Below are 18,580 nucleotides of genomic sequence, written 5' to 3'. Positions count from 1 at the left end.
AACAAAGTTCTCTTGTAGAAGTCTTGTACATATTCTCTCAGATATATTTGCCAGTATGACATTTATTTGATGCTTTTGTAAATGGTAACTTTTTGAAAACTTCATTTTTAATTGCTTATTTGGTATATGGAAATACAATGATCCTGCTAATCTCACTTATTAAAGAGCTGATTTAGGATATATGCCTTTTCTACATATACCACCATGCAGTCTGTGAATAGTGACAGTTTTATTCCTTTTATAGTTCTTGTACTTTTTATTTTTCTTATCATGACAGTGAACACTGCCAATACAGTGTTGAGAGATAGTCATAAAAGGTATCCTTATTTACCACTTTAGGGAAAAAGTTTTCAGTATCTCATCAGGAAGTCTCATGTTTGCTATAATTTTGAAAATACCCATTATTAAATTAAGAAAGTACACTGTTTATCCTAGATTTTTGTTTTTGTTTTTTTGACAGTTTTGCTATGTAGTTCAGGCTGGCCTTGAACTCATGGCAATCCTCTGTCTCAGCCTCCTGATTACGGTGTTTACAGGTGTGGGCCCTTACACCTGCTTTCTTTAACTTTCTCTCACTCTGTCTCTTTCTCTCTCTCTCCCCTTCCTTTTTTTTTGGAGACAGGGCTTTGTTGTGCAGTTCAGGCTGACCTTGAACTCACTCTGTAGCCCAGGCTGGCCTCAAACTCTAATTTGTAGTGATCTTTCTGCATCAGTCTTCTGAGGATGGGATTACAAGCATGTGCCACCACACCCGGCCTGCCTTTTTTGTTTTTGTTTTTTTGGTTACAAATATTTTTTCAGTATCTGTATGACTGCCCATTTTTATTCTGTTAGTGGTAAATAATTATGATTTTCAACCTTAAAAAATTTTAATAACTCCAACTTGTTTTTTTTCCCCCCTACTTGTATACTATTAGATTCATTTAGCCAGTATTTGGTTTAAAACACTGTAGACTACGATTTAGTTCAGTGGAACCAAGTTTGCCTCACAAGCACAAGGTCCTGAGTTTGATCTTTGATATAAAAATAAACAAACAAGCCTCCACAAAACACTGTATCTATAGTCATAAAATATATTAACTTGTAATTTTTCCCCCTTAGGATATCCTTGATATGATCTGGTATTAAAGATATTCTAATCTCATAGAAGGATTTGGGAAATATTTGTCTTTCTATTCTCTGGACAAATTTGTGTAAGATTAGTGTTATTTCTTCTTTAAACGTTAGAAATTTCCTGTGAAACTATTCAGGCCTAAATTGTTCTTGAAGGAAAAGTTTAAATTATGAGTTCAAATTATTGTGTACATGTAACAGGATTTAGATTTTCTATTTCTTCTTGTATCAGTTCTGGTACTTGTATTTTTCAAAGAATTTGTCAAGCCCATTCAATTCTCAGAATTTACTGACAAAGTTCTCACGATATCCTTTTATCATTTTTTTTATTGTGGCCAGTGACATATAACACGAAACTTGCCATTCTGACTATTCTTCAGTACGTAGTTAGGTGGTATAAGCATATTCATGTTATGAAACACATTTCTAAAGCCTTATCATCAACCTGCACATCTGAGACTCTATACCCATTTAACAACTACCCACTTTCCTTCCTCCACACCCTTGATAGCCGCTATTCTACTCTGAACTGTATTATTTTTGATGTGCATAGACTTTGCAGTGATGTCCCCTTGTTTATTCCTAATGTTGGCTACTTGGATCTCGCTTCGTGATTGTCAGAGTTCTATTACTTTTTTCCTCCCCTTCCTTCTCCCTCTTCTTTGCCCTTTTCTCCTCTCTTTTCTTGTTCACCTTATTTTGAGACAGGGGCTCACTCTACAGTTCAGATTGGGCCTGAACTCACTTGGTAGCCCAGACTGGCCTTGAACTGGTGATCCTACTGCTTCAGCCTCGCAAATTCTGGATTATAGGTGTGTACTTCCATGTCTGGCTCTCCATTCAAGGTAGCCTAAACATTACTTTACTGTTTTTTCAGTTGTTATCCTGGATTAGGTTGTGTGTTCTTTTTTTTTTTTTTTAACACCAGGGATCGAATTTGGGTCCTTGTGCTTGCGAAGCAGGCACTGGAACCACTGAGCTAAATCCCCAGCTATGTATTCTTGATCTATTAAAATATACTCTAAATTAGTACTTTTATTTATTCCTGGACAATGCAAGTACTATATCTTGAAGCATTTCCATTTAGCCTCTCCCACTTTTTGTGCAGTTCATGTCAAGTGATCCATACAAGAAATTATTATTAGTGTTTTACACATCAGTGATCACTTAGATTTACCTGTGCATTTACCCTTTCTGTTGCTCAATTTTTCCTGCACTTCCATGTTTTCATCTGGGGTAATTTTCCTTCTGTCTAAAGAATACTCTCATAGTATGTGTTTGTTGGAAAATATCTTATTTCATCTTTATTTTTGTAGACCTCCTGCCTGGGCATTTAGGTTGGCAGAGTACATTCCCCTGCTAACATTTCACTCTGCTGTCTTTTGATTCCCACAGTTTCCATGAAAACACCAATAGTCAGTGTTCTGTTGACACTTTAGTCTGTTTTTTTGGTACTGGGAATTGAACTCGGGTCCTTGCACTTGTGAGGCAGGCGCCAGAACCACTAAACTAAATCCCCAGCCTCTGTTGACACTTTAAAAGTAATGTATCTCAGACCGGGGATTTAGCTCAGTGGTTCTGATACCTTCCTCACGAATGCAAGGACCCAAGCTCAGTCCCTGGTACAAAAAAAAAAAAAAGTAATGTATCTCATATTGGAAAAAGAACAATACTGTAGTCTGGCACCAAAGAACTGGGTGCTGGGCCAAACGAGCAGCAACTCTTTGTCCCAATAAACAGAAGAGGCAGGATCCTGGAACAGCCTCAAAAGCGAAAAGGCAACTATCTGTCCCTTGAAGACACCTCTGAAAAGTAGTCATTTCCTAACAAGTTCTGGATACCAGTAATAAAGCTACCTACCATAAACAAGTTACAAACCTCAGTACAGAGAACAAACAAACAAACCAAAAAAAAAAAAAAAAGAGAGATAATGAGAAAACAGAAGTAAGAGGCAACCCATAACCCCTAATCCACCTAAAGCAAATCAAGAGGACATTTGAGGTAGAAGAAATCAAAGGCCGCCCAGATCAGTTTTGCGAAACTGTAGCAGCAGAAGTAACAAAACACATCAGTAAGTCTCCTGACAGAAACAAAACAATTAAGAGATTACGACCATAAAGGAAATCATTAGCGAATCTAAAGTAGAAAAAGATTAAAAAAAATAGAGTTTAGGAAAGACATGGAAACCATGAGTGCTAAAGACAAAAAAGAATTGAATTCCATAAAACAGACTCACCCCCATCCCTGATTCCAAAGATTTTAAGTAACTAAGATGCTCTTAAGTTGAGAATGGATTCAATATACATTGTGTCTGTCAACATTGAAGAGAGCGAGGCAGTCTTATTTGTATGCAGTGAAACAAAATTCTCCAAACATTATAAAGGCCTACATGGTCCATGTGTTCTGCTTTGGGAAACCTATTCTATTCTATATTTTCATCCTCAAATTTCATTACCTACTTGTTTTTGGATACAGTTCTAGCAAAACAGCAAATGCAAGGCCATCAGTGCCTTAAAATCACAAGGTGTTTTGGACAGGTAAAGGAACTGATGTAGATCCCCCAAGAAAACAGAATTCTGAACAGCAGAGCCAATTAGAAGAAAACCGCACAGTAAAGATGAAGACTGGGAACAATCATAAATTGTGACATCATGATATCTGAGAACGTCCAAGAACAGTATTTGTGCTGTTCCTTTCTGAGACTTCTATATTTTGGAGGTATGCTTTCTTCAGGGGTGTCAGATTAATTCTTAAAACACTTGCGCTAGTTTGTTGCTTTGGGAACCATATTTCCATTATCCTCAAGGTAGCACCCCCAAGAGCTCTAGAAATGTTCATTCTCCCCCACAGACTAAAGGAAAATTAGTGGCTCAGTGCCAACAGTAACTTTTGTTTTAAAACTGTGCACAGGAGAGATTTTACTAGGTAAGGACATTATGCATATTCTGCTAATCATTGTCCTAAAATGTGTGTGAAAGAATATGCTTGTATATCTGCAAACTACCTGAAGTGTGCACAGGAGTCATGGGCAACAGATGCTGGGTCAGGGTGGGGTACACCACGCACCTCACAGGTTCTGACCTTTTTTACTATTTTCATTTTTAACTATGTGCATGAATGATTCAGAAAAATAAAACAACTTCTAAGTATATGAAAAGTGCGATGAAGGTAAAAATGTGTATGATCTCATGATTTTCCTCTATGTAAATATGTTACTCTTACTTCCCAGACAGGAAAATTAAAGCTCACAGAAATACAAACTTTGCTCAGAATCATTAAACTAGAGGGCTGGGGATTTAGCTCAGTGGTGCCACCACCTGCCTCACAAGCGCAAGGTTCTGAGTTTGATCCCCGCTAAGAAAAACAAAAACAAGCCAAGTGACACACAACTGTAATCCCATCACTCGGGAGGCTGAGGCAGGAGGATCGCTGTGAGTTTGAGACCAGCCTGGGCTACATAGTGAGTTCCAGGTCAGTCTCAACTAGATAGTGACACCCTGTTTAAAAAACAAAACCAAAACCAAAAAACTTTACTAAGGGCCGGGGATTTAGCTCAGCAGTTCGGTGGCCTGCCTTGCAAGCGCAAGGACCTGAGTTCAATCCCCAGTGCCCCCCCCCACCACCACAAAAAAAGCTAGAACAAGAATCTGGGTAAATCTGAACCCAAAGTCAAGTTATCTTTCACTTTTGTGCTCTTAACACATAAGAAACTTGGACTGTAGCTATAACACACTGCAAAAAGTACCCAATAATAATTTGAATTCCCTAGCTGCAACACTTTTGACTGATTTCAGATCTTACACTGCACAAAGAAATGTCAACAGTAAAAGAGATGGTGTACTTTTTCTTTTCTTTCTTTTTTTGTTTTTTGAGACAGGGTCTCACTGTGTAGTTCAGGCTGAACTCACTATGTAGCCTAGGCTATCCTCAGACTTGTGGCAACCTTCCTGCCTCAGCCTCAGTGCTGGGATCCCAGGTGTGCACTTACCAAGCCTAGCTAGGCGCACTACTTTTGTTGTTGTTGTTGGTTTTTGAGACAGGGTCTCACTACATAGTTGAGACTGACCTGGAACTCACTATGTAGTCCAGGCTGGTCTCAAACTCACAGTGATCCTCTTGCGTAAGCCTCCCAAGTGCTGGGATTATAGGCGTGCGCCACCACGCCTGGCTAGGTGCACTTTTTCTAAGGCAATCAACATTTAACTGAAACTTGAAAACTTCCCAAAGCCTTTACAAAGGTCCCATGCTATTTCTTTTTCAGACTTTTAAGAAACATTGTATAAGTCTTCAGTGTTCAGTGGTATTTTTTTTTCCCAGTGGTATTTCCAATAGACTAAGAAACTCAAGGAACTGACAAATTTTAAGGAGTACTTTCACTAGCAAAACCTCATTGTGTTCTTATAATAATGTAACAAGTCTGTACCTTGTGTCTTCCTAAAGAAATTAAATGACGCTCAGGTTTTCTCTACTCCTGAGTCATCAAGATTTCACTCTGGAGTAAGGCCACCAGGGTACCAGTGCTTGGCCCTGGGGAAGGGGGTCCTACCCCTTGCCAAGTCCCCTTTTCTCTGGTCTCCTCTAATCGCTTCTAGTCTGTTTCCAGACCACGTGCTTGCATTTGCTCACAAGCGGCAAAGCTCTGCACCGGGCAGTGACACATGACCAGAATTTTCATTCAGACTCTCCCGGTGAGGTGTACGGTAGCTGGAGGGAAGACAGAACCCGTCTGAGAGTCCTTCCCTTGGGCTGCAGCTCAGACTGTGGCCCCCTATTCTCCTGTGATGAAACACACAGGTCAGGGCTGGTGGACACAGAGCACAGGCAGTGGCACCAACAGATGCAGGCACTGAGCAAAGGCCAGCTGGACACCTCACTGGTGCAGGGCCCTTTCCTCCACCTGGGCAAAGCCATTCTCTCGCCCACTTCACTGGATTGGTTCATCTTCTCATCCAAGGACGGAAAGAACAAACATCACCGAGCAACACTGTATGCTAGGGACTCTCAGCAACGTCATCGAATTTGCAAAGCTTTGTGCTGCTGTTAGGGCAACTTTGATCCCACTGGTGAGAAGGCGCCCTGAACAAGTTAAGTACAGACCCACGCAGACGCTAGGCCACGACCCACTCCAGCACAATTCTAGCTAGTACGGTTGGAGCAGCTCAGAGTACTTTTTTCCCTCTTCCTGTTCTTCCCTCTCCTGGCCTTGATACCTTTTTGTTCTGAAAGCAGCTCTCCTAGGGTGCAACTTATGCTTTTGCATGCAGCATGTCATGAGAAGGCTATTATTACAGGGAGCACCCCATTCAGGTCTTGTTATACAGGTATTCTTCAGCCTGTATGCTAACCACCTGGATTTCAAGCGAAGTAGTGGCAGTCCAAACTGTTCTGTTTGCTGCAGACCAGCAGGGCTGCACTGACTTGTTCCTGGACACTTCCCGGACACTGACCAGCTGGAAGTTCACAAGGTTCTAAAGAGCACCAAGAACTTTAGACAATGACCGAACTGTAGGGACTGAAGTTTTGCCACTAGCTCCTGTGTGTGACACATGCAGTCACTGAAGGTGGTGCCAGCTTGTGATGCTATTGGACAACAGCCCCCTTGTTGCCCAGTAGCCAGAAGATCGACCCTTGCCACGTGCCACATGCTGGTAAATGTGGCTAAGGATTAAGAGCTCATTCAAGCAATTCTGAGGCAGCTTCATTTGGTTATCAACCTTCAGTTCTCAGAGGATGCTACTCCTGGCTCCTTCAACAATGGAGAAGAGGGTCTGATCTGCCACTTTGCACATAAACCCAAATGTCCCAAGCTTTTCGTGCTTGCTTCTGCTAGCCTGCTCTTGCTGCAAACAGGCCACGCTTTGGGCGTGAAGTCAAGGCGTGCCTGGCTCACACTTTTAAAAAAAGTTCCAGTATCAGATGTGGGAGGCTCGCTGGCAAGCTGGTCTGGTGACTGTCCACACAGGACTGCTTGGCTCGGGCGAGCTGGGGTAGGAGCCGGCTAGGAAAATGGCCACGTTTGGTAACCTTGCAGATGGCCACCAGGGGGCACTGTCATGCCGATGGGGGATGTTACAAAAGGACTGTCAGTCTGTAGGAGGCCAGGCGTCACTGTTCAGGGGTGGCCTTTAGAGGGGGAACGGGGATGTTCCAAATTCAAGGAGATGGTCAGGTCAGAGGGCATTGCTTGAATCACCGGAGACACACCTTGTAGTTTAAGTTCACTGGCTCAGCCGAGGGATTTTTTTCTGTTGCTTCAGGGCCTGGCTATCTTATACATTGACCCAAACTTATTTCCTCTATGCAGTCTGCTAGCCCCTACCACTTCTAGCTTCCTTCCAACACTCAGACATTTCTGAAAGTGACAGTAAGATCATTTTCTCTGTATTTCGTCAATTTGGCAGTTCTAATTTTCTGTGCATGTACTATACATGTATCTTGGACTGTTTACTTTGAAAATCGCTTGCAGCTTTCACAGGTGAGGAGCCCATAATGGCATTCAGATACTCAGCACCACACATGGGATGGAGCTCATCAAGACCTTTATCATAGCAATAATTCATTATTTTATGTTGAGACACCTTCATGCTTTCCAGCACCTGCCCCTGGTCCCCATGTGACACAGACAGTCCCAGGGCTGGTCTCCACTTTGGGCATCGTGACAAGGCCTCCTGGGCAGGAACGGGGCATTGGTGTTGGTGCAGAAGTCCAGCACCAGGGCACAGGCAGCAGATTTAACTGCAGTGGGAAGAGGCAGGGGCGACCGGGGCGCCTCTGCTGGAGCTTCTGGACAGGACTTCTGAGCTCTGTCCAGACCCCGACCTAATAGGGCGTGCCGGCTTGGCTCACAAGGGTGCAGCTGCTGGGGCCATAGACTTAAGAGCAGTGGGACTCCAGGAAGGCAGCAGAGGAGGCCTTGGGGCTGTTTCTGCCACCACAGCTCACGGCACAATTCCGTATGCAGATCAAGTCACCATGAGGGAGATGTTCGTTTGTGTGTTTGATGGTGGCAGAGGTGACAGTGAAATTCAGCTTGCCTAGCCTTGGCAGGAACTCAGATGCTACGTGCTGCTGCTGGGAGACCTTGCCTGACCTGGGCTGCTCTTACACACTTCCTGAGGAAAGGCTTGCCAGTCAGGAGCCCAGCGTGGTCTGGGAGCCTCAGTGCTCAGGGGAGAGAGGGAGGGAGGGAGTGAGGCAGAAGGAAGACAGGGAGATGGGGAGAATATGCAAACAGTCGCTGACTTTCCCTCCACAGTAGGCGTCTGCAACTGTCGGGAGAGCGGCCGGGGGCCACGACTCCCATCTAATGTTCCTTAGCGGCACTTGCCCTGCACGTCTCAACAGCACTATGGTCATCTGAGGGGTCTTTCCAGCACCACTGGGAGTACACTGCTTTTTATCTCTATAAACTGACTGACACCTAAGATGCAACTCTTCTATACGTCATGAAAACATGATCAGAATCTCGCTGCTGGAAAACTCACTTTATGAGTTTGCAGGGAAATCATCTGTGCCCTGGGTTCTGAGGGACTCGTTAGCCAAGCACTTAGCTCTGCTGGTCTTGGTTGTGCGGCCCTGGGGAAGCAGCCTGGGGGTGGTGGGGGCAGGTGCATCTCAGGCACAGCACCCAGCTCTGCCCCTGTGCCACAGCCTTCGTGGTCGCCTGAGCAGTCTTGAGGCAGAGGCCCACGGTGAGAAAACCCGTTTCTTTCTGCCCAAGAACTGACATTTTCCTGAGGGACTCTGATGAAAAACACGACAGCGAAAGGAACTGGGCAAGTCTGGTGAGTTTGCTAGCTTTCTTGTTGCCTGTAGTCACACACTGGCCAGGCTGTTGCGACTGGCACGCCACACACCGCATCTTCATTACTGGGCTCTGCCTTTACCCTTGATCAGCCTCAGTCTGATCTTGCTTCAGCTGCTGCCTGCTTCTCCGATTCCTCAATATACCCAAGTCCCCCGCAGGCTCTCTCGTCTCTGAGCTTGTGCTGTGGAATGAGTGGGGAGCAAAACACAGCTCTTCCACATGGCTCAATGCTACCAAGGGCCCCTCACCAACGGATTTCTAGAATCCATCTGTCACTGGCCCATCCGTCTTCACTATGCCTCTTGCCTGCTGACTTAAGGCAGTTTCTAAACTGTAATGTTCTCCATCAGCAACTTCACTTGCCTTTGTTTTAGGGACTCCATTGTTTTAGTCCCGGGAGGCATTTTACATCCAAGTGACACCTTCCAGAATACATGTGCCTCCTTGCTCCCCACAAGAAAGGCCAGGCTCTGAAAAAGCACCATAATCCAGCCCAGGAACTTCTCTCAGCCAGCCTGGCTCATGTCCCTAGTCCAAGCCAGCACAAGTCTCTGTCTTTCCTATCATCCATCACACTTTGCACACAGAGCTCCACAAGTCAGAACACCCCACAACCTGCCCCTTCTACTGCGTGAGCATCCTTAGGAGGTAAAATGGAGAGGGGTTGAAACAGAATAGGAGTCAGGCTATCTGCCCTGGAATCCAGCAAAAGTTCTATTAGTAGTGTAACTCTGGGTATTCATTTTTTCTAACCATATTTCCTTGTCTGTTAAAAAAGCGCTGTAAGGATTAAATACATGCAAAGTGCTTTGAAGAGTGCCTAGCAGAGTAAGCACAGTGTATATTATTACAGTAATTAGCTCTTGAAAATACAGTATACTGATAAATACTATACACACATATGTATCACACACATACTAAATACAGTGTATTTGCATGCACAGAAGAGCTCTTGAATTGTTTCCTTCATCCAAACCTTCTCTTTTCCCCCAACACTCACTTACAGAGGGTGAGGACTTTGTCATTTGGCAAATCTGGTCCAAGTGGCTCGAGCCTGGAGTGTAGCGACTGGGGAGAGGCACTGACCAGCCTGCCTCTCTCTCTGTTCTGACCCCACCGCTCACTAAATCCAAGTCATCTTGGGCAGGTTACTTGAACCTCTCTAACCATTAGTTTCTTCACTTGTAAAATAGGAAAACTACTACTCCTTTCTCATTAGGATGTGGCCAACAATGAAATTATACACAGGAAAAAGAATGAAACATACGGACTCATTCGGCACCCTGCCCGGCACAACCTAAGTGATCTGGAACTGCCAAGCAACAGTTAAGTTTCTTCCTGTCCAGCCTCCTGGCAAAGGTCTGCAATAGCAATTTCTATTTCATGGAGTCTTCATTCTTTGCTCTATTTGTTGTTCTGTTCTTTTACTTTGGTACCAGGCACCGAACTCAGGACTTTGTGCTTGCAAAGGAGGCAGCGGCACCACTGAGGTACATCCCCGGCCCTGAGGTTCTGTTCTTAAACTGTCTGGATCAGGAGTTTGGCACAGTACAACCAAATGACGTGGAAAAACTCTTTGAGATCTTTCCTCAACTATTTAAAAAGTCTACACTTATAACCCAGCTGGCCAAGGTGAGATGAGATTTAATTCAGTCAGGCTTTAGTGGCTACAGGTAAGATCAGGTGAACTGCTTGTCAATGGAGACTCTGTAAATTATACTCAGTGGCTTTTAGTCTATGCAAATACCAATCCTTGAAATACAATATTTTTAAAAACCTTTTCTTTTTTTTGGGGGGGGTAGAAAGCCAAAACAAAAACACTGTCTGCCTTATGCACTGCAAAAGCTTCTTCAAGAATGGTTTGAAACTGAAACATCACATCTGTTCCAGCATAAAGTCTGGTCACTACCTTTTTTTCCCTCTTTGGTACCGGGGATTAAATCCAGGACTTCGCACTTGCGAGGCGGTCACAGTGCCACTGAGCTAAATCCTCAGGCCAAGTCACTAACTTTTGCAACGGTAAATAAGAAATTATGCTACATCATAAAGTTTCTATCTCTTCCCATCATTCCTATTAATAAACTACATTTTGGTGCTAATTCTGCCCCCAGCCCTACAGAACAAAAATCCACACTTTCAAAGTTTGCGTGCATGTGTGTCTGCACATAAGTAATGCACCACTTTCCTGTTTAGACCACGAATAACTAAACAGGAAAACTTGCTATTAGCTGAATATAAAAGCTACAAAACAGGAGGTCCAATTTTCAATAACTGATGACAAATTTTTCCCAAGACTGATAGCTCCATCCTGTTAATCTGCTTGTTTCATTTTTTAGTTCTTACAAAAATTCTGTATCTAGCCTTAAACACCCTTTTTTGTACTGGGGATTGAGCCCAAGAAATGCTGAGCCACATTCCCAGTCATTAAAAAACAATCTCTTTATCTTGAGACAGTGTCTCGCTAAGACACTAAGTTTCCCATGCTGGGGTCGAATTTGCAATCCTGCCTCTGTCTGCCAGAGTGCTGCAGTAAGTGTGTACCATGACCAGCAGCAATACCTATAATAAAAAGTCTTACATGATCAAAGACTTAACATATCTGAAAAGAGTAAAAGTTCCTCAAACCACAGAAACAGTAATAGCACTGGGGATCGAACTCAGGAGCTTGGACCTTGTGCTTGTGAGGCAGGCAGCAGCACCACTGAGCTACATCCCTAGCCTTAGTAATAGTTTCTTGATGACTACTGATGAAAGAAGGGAATGACTCCATAACTGGACAGGAAAGGAAAAGGGAGAACTGCTTTGATTTCTACTGGAATAAAATTAGATGGGGGAGAGACTACACTATTAATTTATAAAAGTAGTGCCAGAAAAAATAAATCTGTATTGAGGAAGATGTCAATCAAACAAAGCCACCTCTAGAGAATAAGGTCACATACGCAGCCATCTGAACTGGCTGGCACATCAGGTGGACCACTCACACCAGTGAGTCTGAGGGGATAGAAATGTGATGCGTAACTCGTGCAATTTTTAGAAATTCTTTAACCCCATATGCACCTAACAACATGAAGCAAAAACTGAGAGTGGCATGGAGAAACAGGCAATTCAACAACAGTAAAGATATCACCACTCACTTTCCACAATAGACAGAACAAGCAGAGAGAAGATGAACCAGGAGAGAGGAGAGTGGAACACCACCATTAACCAAACATAGCCAAAAGCCATCTCTGGGGACTCTACCCAGCAACAGGGGAACACACACTCTTCCCAAATGCATATGGAATACTTTCTCCAGAAAAGAATATGTTAGGTGACAAGAAGCCCTGATAAATTAAACATGATTCAAACTGTACAAGGTATGCTCTCCAACTGATGAATGAATTTATAACAAATCCCGAAATCTGTAACAGAAGGACAATGTAAAAACTCACAAATATGGACGATTTAAACAACACGAAGTAGCCAGTGCATTAAAAGAAATCACAGGCGAAATGAGATACGAATGAAACAGATGCCATGGCCTATCAAATTTATGCACAGGTGCTATAGGACTTAGGGAAAATTGCTGGCTGTGAACACATTTGTTTGGGTGTAGTGGTGCATACCTACAGTCCCAGCTAATGAGGAGGATGAGGCAAGAGGATCACTTGAGCTCACAAGTTTGAGACCAGCATGGGTACACAGTGAGTTATTGTCTCAAAGTAAAAAATAAAAATGCAGACTTCAAATCTATAACTTATGTTCTACTTATGAAAAAATAAAACAAAAAAATATCCTAAAACTTCCTACATCTAAAGATTAGTGTCAAGCCTTCTTAAACTCTTTTCAAAATACAGAAGAGGGGAGTACACCTAATTTTATGAGGCCAAAATTTCAATAGTCTCAAAGCCAGATAAAGATATCAAAAGAAAATCACACACTGGTATCTTTGATTTTTTTTGTACCGGGGACCGAACTTAGGACCTTGTGCTTGAGAGGCAGGCAACGGAACCACTGAGCTAAATCCCCCGCCCCTGCACACTGGTATCTTGAGATTAAAAAAAAAAAAAATCCTCAGCAAAATACGAGTAAACTGAATCCAGTAACATATGAAGAGGATTACACACTATGACCAAATAGGACTTAGCTCAGGAATGCAAGGTTGGCTCTCCATATAAAAATCAATGTGGTATATAATGTCAATAGGAAAGGACAAAACGCAAGCTCATCTCAAAAAAACACAGAAGCATGTGACATAACCCAAAACTCTCTTGATAAAAACACCTGATGAACTAGGAATAGAAAGTTACTTTCTCAGCTTGATAAAGTTAGATAACCTATGATAATCCTACAGCTAACTTCATAATCAATGGTGATGAACTCAAGGCTTTCTCCCCAAGACTAGAGCAAAACATAGACGTTTATACATTTCATACTCCCCTCCCCCACCCAGAGTCCTGCTTTGTAGGATGGTCTCAAACTCACTATGTAGCTCAGGCTGGCCTTGAACTTGATTCTCTTCCCTCAACCTTCCGAGTGCTGGGATTACAGGTGTGCACCACCATGCGTGACTTGTTCACAACACTTCTTTTTTGACAATCTACTGTCTGAATTTCTGGGCAGGGTTAATTAATAAAGAAAACAAAATAAAGTAGCATTTAGACTGGAAAAGGAGGAACAAAAACTACCCTCCATAAGCAACCGATATGATTTTACACACAGAAAATCCTAAGGAATCCAATAAAAGAGATACTAAGTTTAGCAAGGTTGTAAGATAAACCTTCAACATAATACACTAAGTACAGGAAGTCAGAAATAAAAGGCTATGTACTGTAAGACTCTATTTATATGAAATGCTGGAAGAGTAGATTTGTGGTTTCCAGGGTTGGCAAAGAGTGAGCAGTTACTTTTAATGGAGGTATGTGGTCTGTTTTTCTGGGGTGAAGAAAATGTTCTGGAATTAAGATGACTGTACAAACTCGCGAAGATACTTAAAGCTACTGCAACTAAAAAGGAATAGAAAAAACCTTCAGCTCTCTGCAAACATGACTGCTGCGATTAATCAAAAGGAATATATTCTCATTTTAGGTATGCTGAGGTGGGAGGCTAGGAATTTGCTCAAGATATTTATAAATATTTATCATCCTTCAAGAATACAAAATATTAGAATATTTTGCTCATTAATAAAGCCAAAATACTTCATTTACACATGTAAAATTGCTCTCAAACTCTTTAGAACTTGCTCTCTTTAAGTGAATATTATATAAAGGAGAAAGAATATCCTAGATAGAACTTATTATCAATCAGTGCAGATTTTGGAAACTCTTACACCTCATCCCTTCATTTCACAAATATTTATTGAGCACTTACTACATGCAAACCACTCTCCTAGGCACGGGGGAGACAAGAGGGAGTGGCATAGTTAAATACTGCTGGCGCCTAAGAGGTGGAGTTGAAGCCCTGGTGGAGGAAGAGGAACCACAAATGGAGTAGGGCAATCGGAGTGGATGGCCGCCCTGAGTACAGTAAACGGAATGATTCAGGGCATTCCTGCCCGAGGGAAGAAAGGGGTCTCCATACTTGCACTCTATCGGGGCACAGTGGATGACATTAAATCCTAACAGAAAGTGTCGCTATCGTACGTGGGGCGTCTATGAACACATTCTGGCTCTGAAACACACACAGGTGATATTCAGGTATGCAATCTCCAAACCAGTCTTTGAACACAGTAATACTCAGTGGCACAGTCTTTTTATTTTATTATTTATTTCTTTTAATACAAAGCTTTGGCATTAGCAATTTTATGAAAAAATAAAATGTACTAAAAATAAACGCTGTGTGGCATGATTGGTAAATGATGCACAAAAATAGGTTCTTTGTTTCGTCAAGGCAATCAGTCTGAAAGCAGTTTTTTCTTCTTCAAAACCATTCTACCCTATGGAATAAAAAGGAAAAAGAGGTCATGAAGTAGTTAAAGGGTACTTGTCAAATCTTAAGTTAACAGGATTGCTTCTAATGGGTGGTCTGAGATTGTCTCCTGTTTCCTAATCCTTTTTAGTAAAGCCAATTCAACAGTAGTAATTGCCTGAAGTCAACAGTTTCATATTTGTTACTGAAGTGGTTATCTTAGAAGTGTTTTAATATTTCCAAAAGGAATGCAAGAACAAGAATAAACCAACAGCAACTTGTAAAATTTTATAATTTACAGCTTGTCCTGGTTTGAACTAAAAGCTGAGTGTGCTAAAATCTGTAAGTGCTCTCTTTAAAATATGTTCCTATTCTACTTCTCATACAAGTTTGGCAATACTTATTCTGAAGTAAGAGTTGACGATCACAGACTTCCCAGGATATGTGGAGGGGTCATTCTTCCAAACATTCTGTGTGTTTCAGGTGTGTGCCTGTGTCTCTGTCCCTAGTGTCAGCTGCTAAGAAGTACCCGGCGTCTCTGGAGGAGGCTCCCACACTGCACCTCGGGCTCCTCCCAGCCGCGTCTCTGCATCCCCGCGTGGGGAAGCTCCCTTGTGACCCAGCCCCTTGTACTCTAGCTGATCTCGTGGGGCCTCCCTCCAGAGTCTGGCCCATTTCTGCAGTTCCCAAATCATGTCTTGTGCTCTGATCTCTTTGCTCTGCGCTGAGTTCTCTTCCACTTGCTTTAAACTTTGGTTATCACATAACTCTCTGGAATCTCTCGAATTCATTTACTCCCACAGCTCAGATTTCCTCCTTCAACTGCAGATTTTGACCTACCCTATCTCTTCCTGTCTCCACTTTCTACTACTTCAAAGAAACTTCTCAGCCACAGGAAAAGCCTTAAACACTATGCACTGTAAGAATAACGTCCAAATTTTACAGTATGCCTATAGCAGGTGCATCAAAACACAGATCTCGGGGCTGGGGACTTAGCTCAGTGGTTCCACTGCCTGCCTTGCAAGCGCAAGGTACTGAGTTCAATCCCCAGTACCAAACAAACAAACAAACAAACACAGATCTCCCCGAATGTGCTCTTTTTCCTCACTCTGTGCCTTACCAGGTCCCGCCTGGCTCCCCAGGCACCTCTGACGAACTCTCTCAGGGCAAAGCTGTGCTCCTTCCCCTCTCCTTCCCACGCTCCCTCTCACTTCAAACTCCCGCAAGGAAGACCAGGCCTCTCCTGCTCCATTCCCGTGAGCTTGGTGCCCAAGAAGCACAGGGGAAATGGTATGACAATGAATGAGAAGGAATCACTCAACTTTTTTTCCCCCAAAAGCTCTTCCATAAAGAACGTTTACAACTTTACATATAGCCCTATGCTTGATTATTTATTGTAGATCGTATTTCAGAAACCACATTGTCTTTATAGTATTTCCTTGGAAAAAGTGGATTATTAAATAGGAGGACTCTTTTAGGGGTGAAACAAGAGCTTTAAATATAACTTATTTTGCTACCATTTTAAGAAATTATAAATGAATGCAGCCATAATGTTAAAGTGTTTCTGGAAAAAATTAAATGACCGAAGATAGGAAAGGAGTCCAATCGAAGGTCCTTTAAACTTTTTTTTTTATCGTATTTCTAGACACTAAATTTGTCCTCTCCAACCACATTATTTGGACCTCTCAAATGGATTTTCAAAGCAGACAAGCTGTGTAAAGGAAAGTTGGAACCAGAATTCCAGTATCCTTTTTCCTACAGCATCTCTCAAGAGTTATTCAATCCGTCTGGGCCTCAGTTTATTCTTTTGTGTCTAAATGTCTCAGAGTGACTAAAAAAGGGAAACAGAGAAAGAGGAGGACCCATTTTCTAGCAATATATCTCAAACAGGAGGTACCATATCTTTAAATCTTTGCTGGAATCACTACAAGAAAGGTATTCTCAGTAAAATAACTGATGGTGCTATTAAGAGCAAAAAGTAGCTGGCTGAAAATGAAAAATTTAAAATTCTTTAGACCAGTGTTTCATAAACTACAGGGTACAATCTATTAAAGGTTTATAAATCAATTTTGAAGTCCAGGATTAGGATTAACAGAAACAACAAGTATAGGATAAATTACATCACAGAATATGTTAGAGAATTCTGTATAGGAGTGCAGTTAGGGAAAACTAAGTGAAATTTGTTTTAATCACGTATCTGGGAGCTCTAGGTCACAATGCAAAATGTTCTTTATGTGGAAGGATGGTAAAAGAATGTTTGAAAAACAGTGCTTTTTCAGACTTAAGGTTCTGAAAAAGGCAGCTGGAAAGCAACACAACTGCTGTCCTCAGGCACTGACCCTTCTCAGGAGACAATTCTAAAGGGAGCCCTGCCTCTTACTGCGCTGGCCTATAAGGTTCCGTGTGAATAGCTGGGTCCCAACAAGCCAAGTATTGTACTATGTGTCACGGACGGTGACTGATTGCTAGAAAGCTTTTTCTCATATTTAGTGGAAATCCTCTCTGTGATGTCACCAGAGCTCCAAGACTACAGAGTAAGCATTATCCTGTGTGCATGGGCTGGTCAATATGATGCCATTATGAGTATTAAATCAGCAAACATAGGTGAAAGCCCAATACGAGAGTAAGTCTTTGGTGGACAGTGAATAAAATAGTAACTATTCCTATCTTTAAGGGTCCCTCATACACCTGGAAATACTTCTCACCTCACTTCTGTTCCATCTTTTCTAAGCTGAGCATTCCTAAGACATTAAGTGATTTTTTTTTTTTCTTGAGGTACCAGGGATTGAACTCAGCACTTTATGCTTGCCAGCAGGCACGATGCCACTAAGCTACATCCCCAGCCCTGAATGATTAATTTTCAGGCTCCAAATAATCTGTCAGTGTTCTGAAAAAAAGACCTGAGCGGAATACTCAGTGCAGAGTAAAAGAGAAATAATCTCTCTTATCTGGTCAATAAACTTCTACTACATACCTAAAAGGCAGAATATTGCCGGGAGTATCAGTGGGGACATCAGAACCCACTAACTTGCTAAAAAAGCTCAAAGCTAGGGCTTCTTCTTCCTCTACCTTTTTTTTGGAGCACTGGGGATCAAACCCAGAGTCTCATAATACATGCTAGGTAAGTGCCCTATCAGGGAGCTACAACCCCAGTCCAAGCCAGGGTTTCTTGATCTTAGGTTGTGCTACAGGAACATTTGTTCCCGTTTTCATCGTATGAGCCACAGGACATGATTTCTATGAACCAAAATTCTAGGAACAGGAAAAGGGCTCTAGCGCATTCCTAGTCAAAACTCCCACTCAACTCAGAATCTTTTCTACATCACTCACACCTTTGTTCAAGAAAAAATAATAATGAAAATACTGAGACAAATAGAAGCTGCTACTTGTTGGTACTTCACAGGTTTATCTGAATATGTAGAGCAAAAAACCTTCTGTGGGGATTGAAGTTCAATAATTTTGCTTATGCAGGTACCAAGAAACAGATACGCAAAGCTAATACATATAGTTTATTTTGCATTTATCTGCTTCTTTGACTACCATCCTGTTATCTTTGCAGTCTCAAAATTCATCAGATTTGTGTGCAGTGTTAGAAACTTTAAAGGCACAATTAGTCACAGTGCAGCATTTAAATAAATACTACTTCCTCATTGGAACGGCAGTGACCTCGAAAACATGGACTTCTGACAGACTTCCACTTGGCCAACAGCGTCAGCCCTTGTCGCCTTGTGGAGTCTGGGAGTAAGGCAGGATGGAGCGGGGCTGCTCCGGGGG

General features: G+C 42.3%; 1 protein-coding gene and 1 pseudogene across 4 annotated transcripts in view; both read right to left on the bottom strand.

Moving 5' to 3' along the window:
• Rnf130 (ring finger protein 130) overlaps positions 1-18,580 on the bottom strand; it is a 115,498-nt gene that overhangs the window by 12,895 nt on the left and 84,023 nt on the right. For 2 of the 4 annotated variants that reach the window (XM_010623748.3, XM_010623747.3), the window contains one exon: positions 14,664-14,834. The exons of 1 other annotated variant lie outside the window; for it this stretch is intronic. In XM_010623748.3, the coding sequence (XP_010622050.1) occupies positions 14,819-14,834 (16 nt within the window). In that variant the 3' untranslated portion in view covers positions 14,664-14,818. Of the gene's footprint in view, positions 1-14,660; positions 14,835-18,580 lie in introns of those variants that run through there. One more of the 4 variants, XM_010623749.3, reaches the window with a different exon arrangement.
• On the bottom strand, positions 6,417-7,724 carry LOC104862050 (annotated as a pseudogene).

The sequence above is a fragment of the Fukomys damarensis genome, unplaced genomic scaffold (assembly GCF_012274545.1).
Source record: "Fukomys damarensis isolate Sample0158 unplaced genomic scaffold, DMR_v1.0_HiC HiC_scaffold_9, whole genome shotgun sequence".
In the NCBI taxonomy this organism is placed as follows: domain Eukaryota; kingdom Metazoa; phylum Chordata; class Mammalia; order Rodentia; family Bathyergidae; genus Fukomys; species Fukomys damarensis.
The sequence above is the reverse complement of the archived record's forward strand: the minus strand, read 5'-3'. Positions and strand labels throughout refer to the sequence as shown.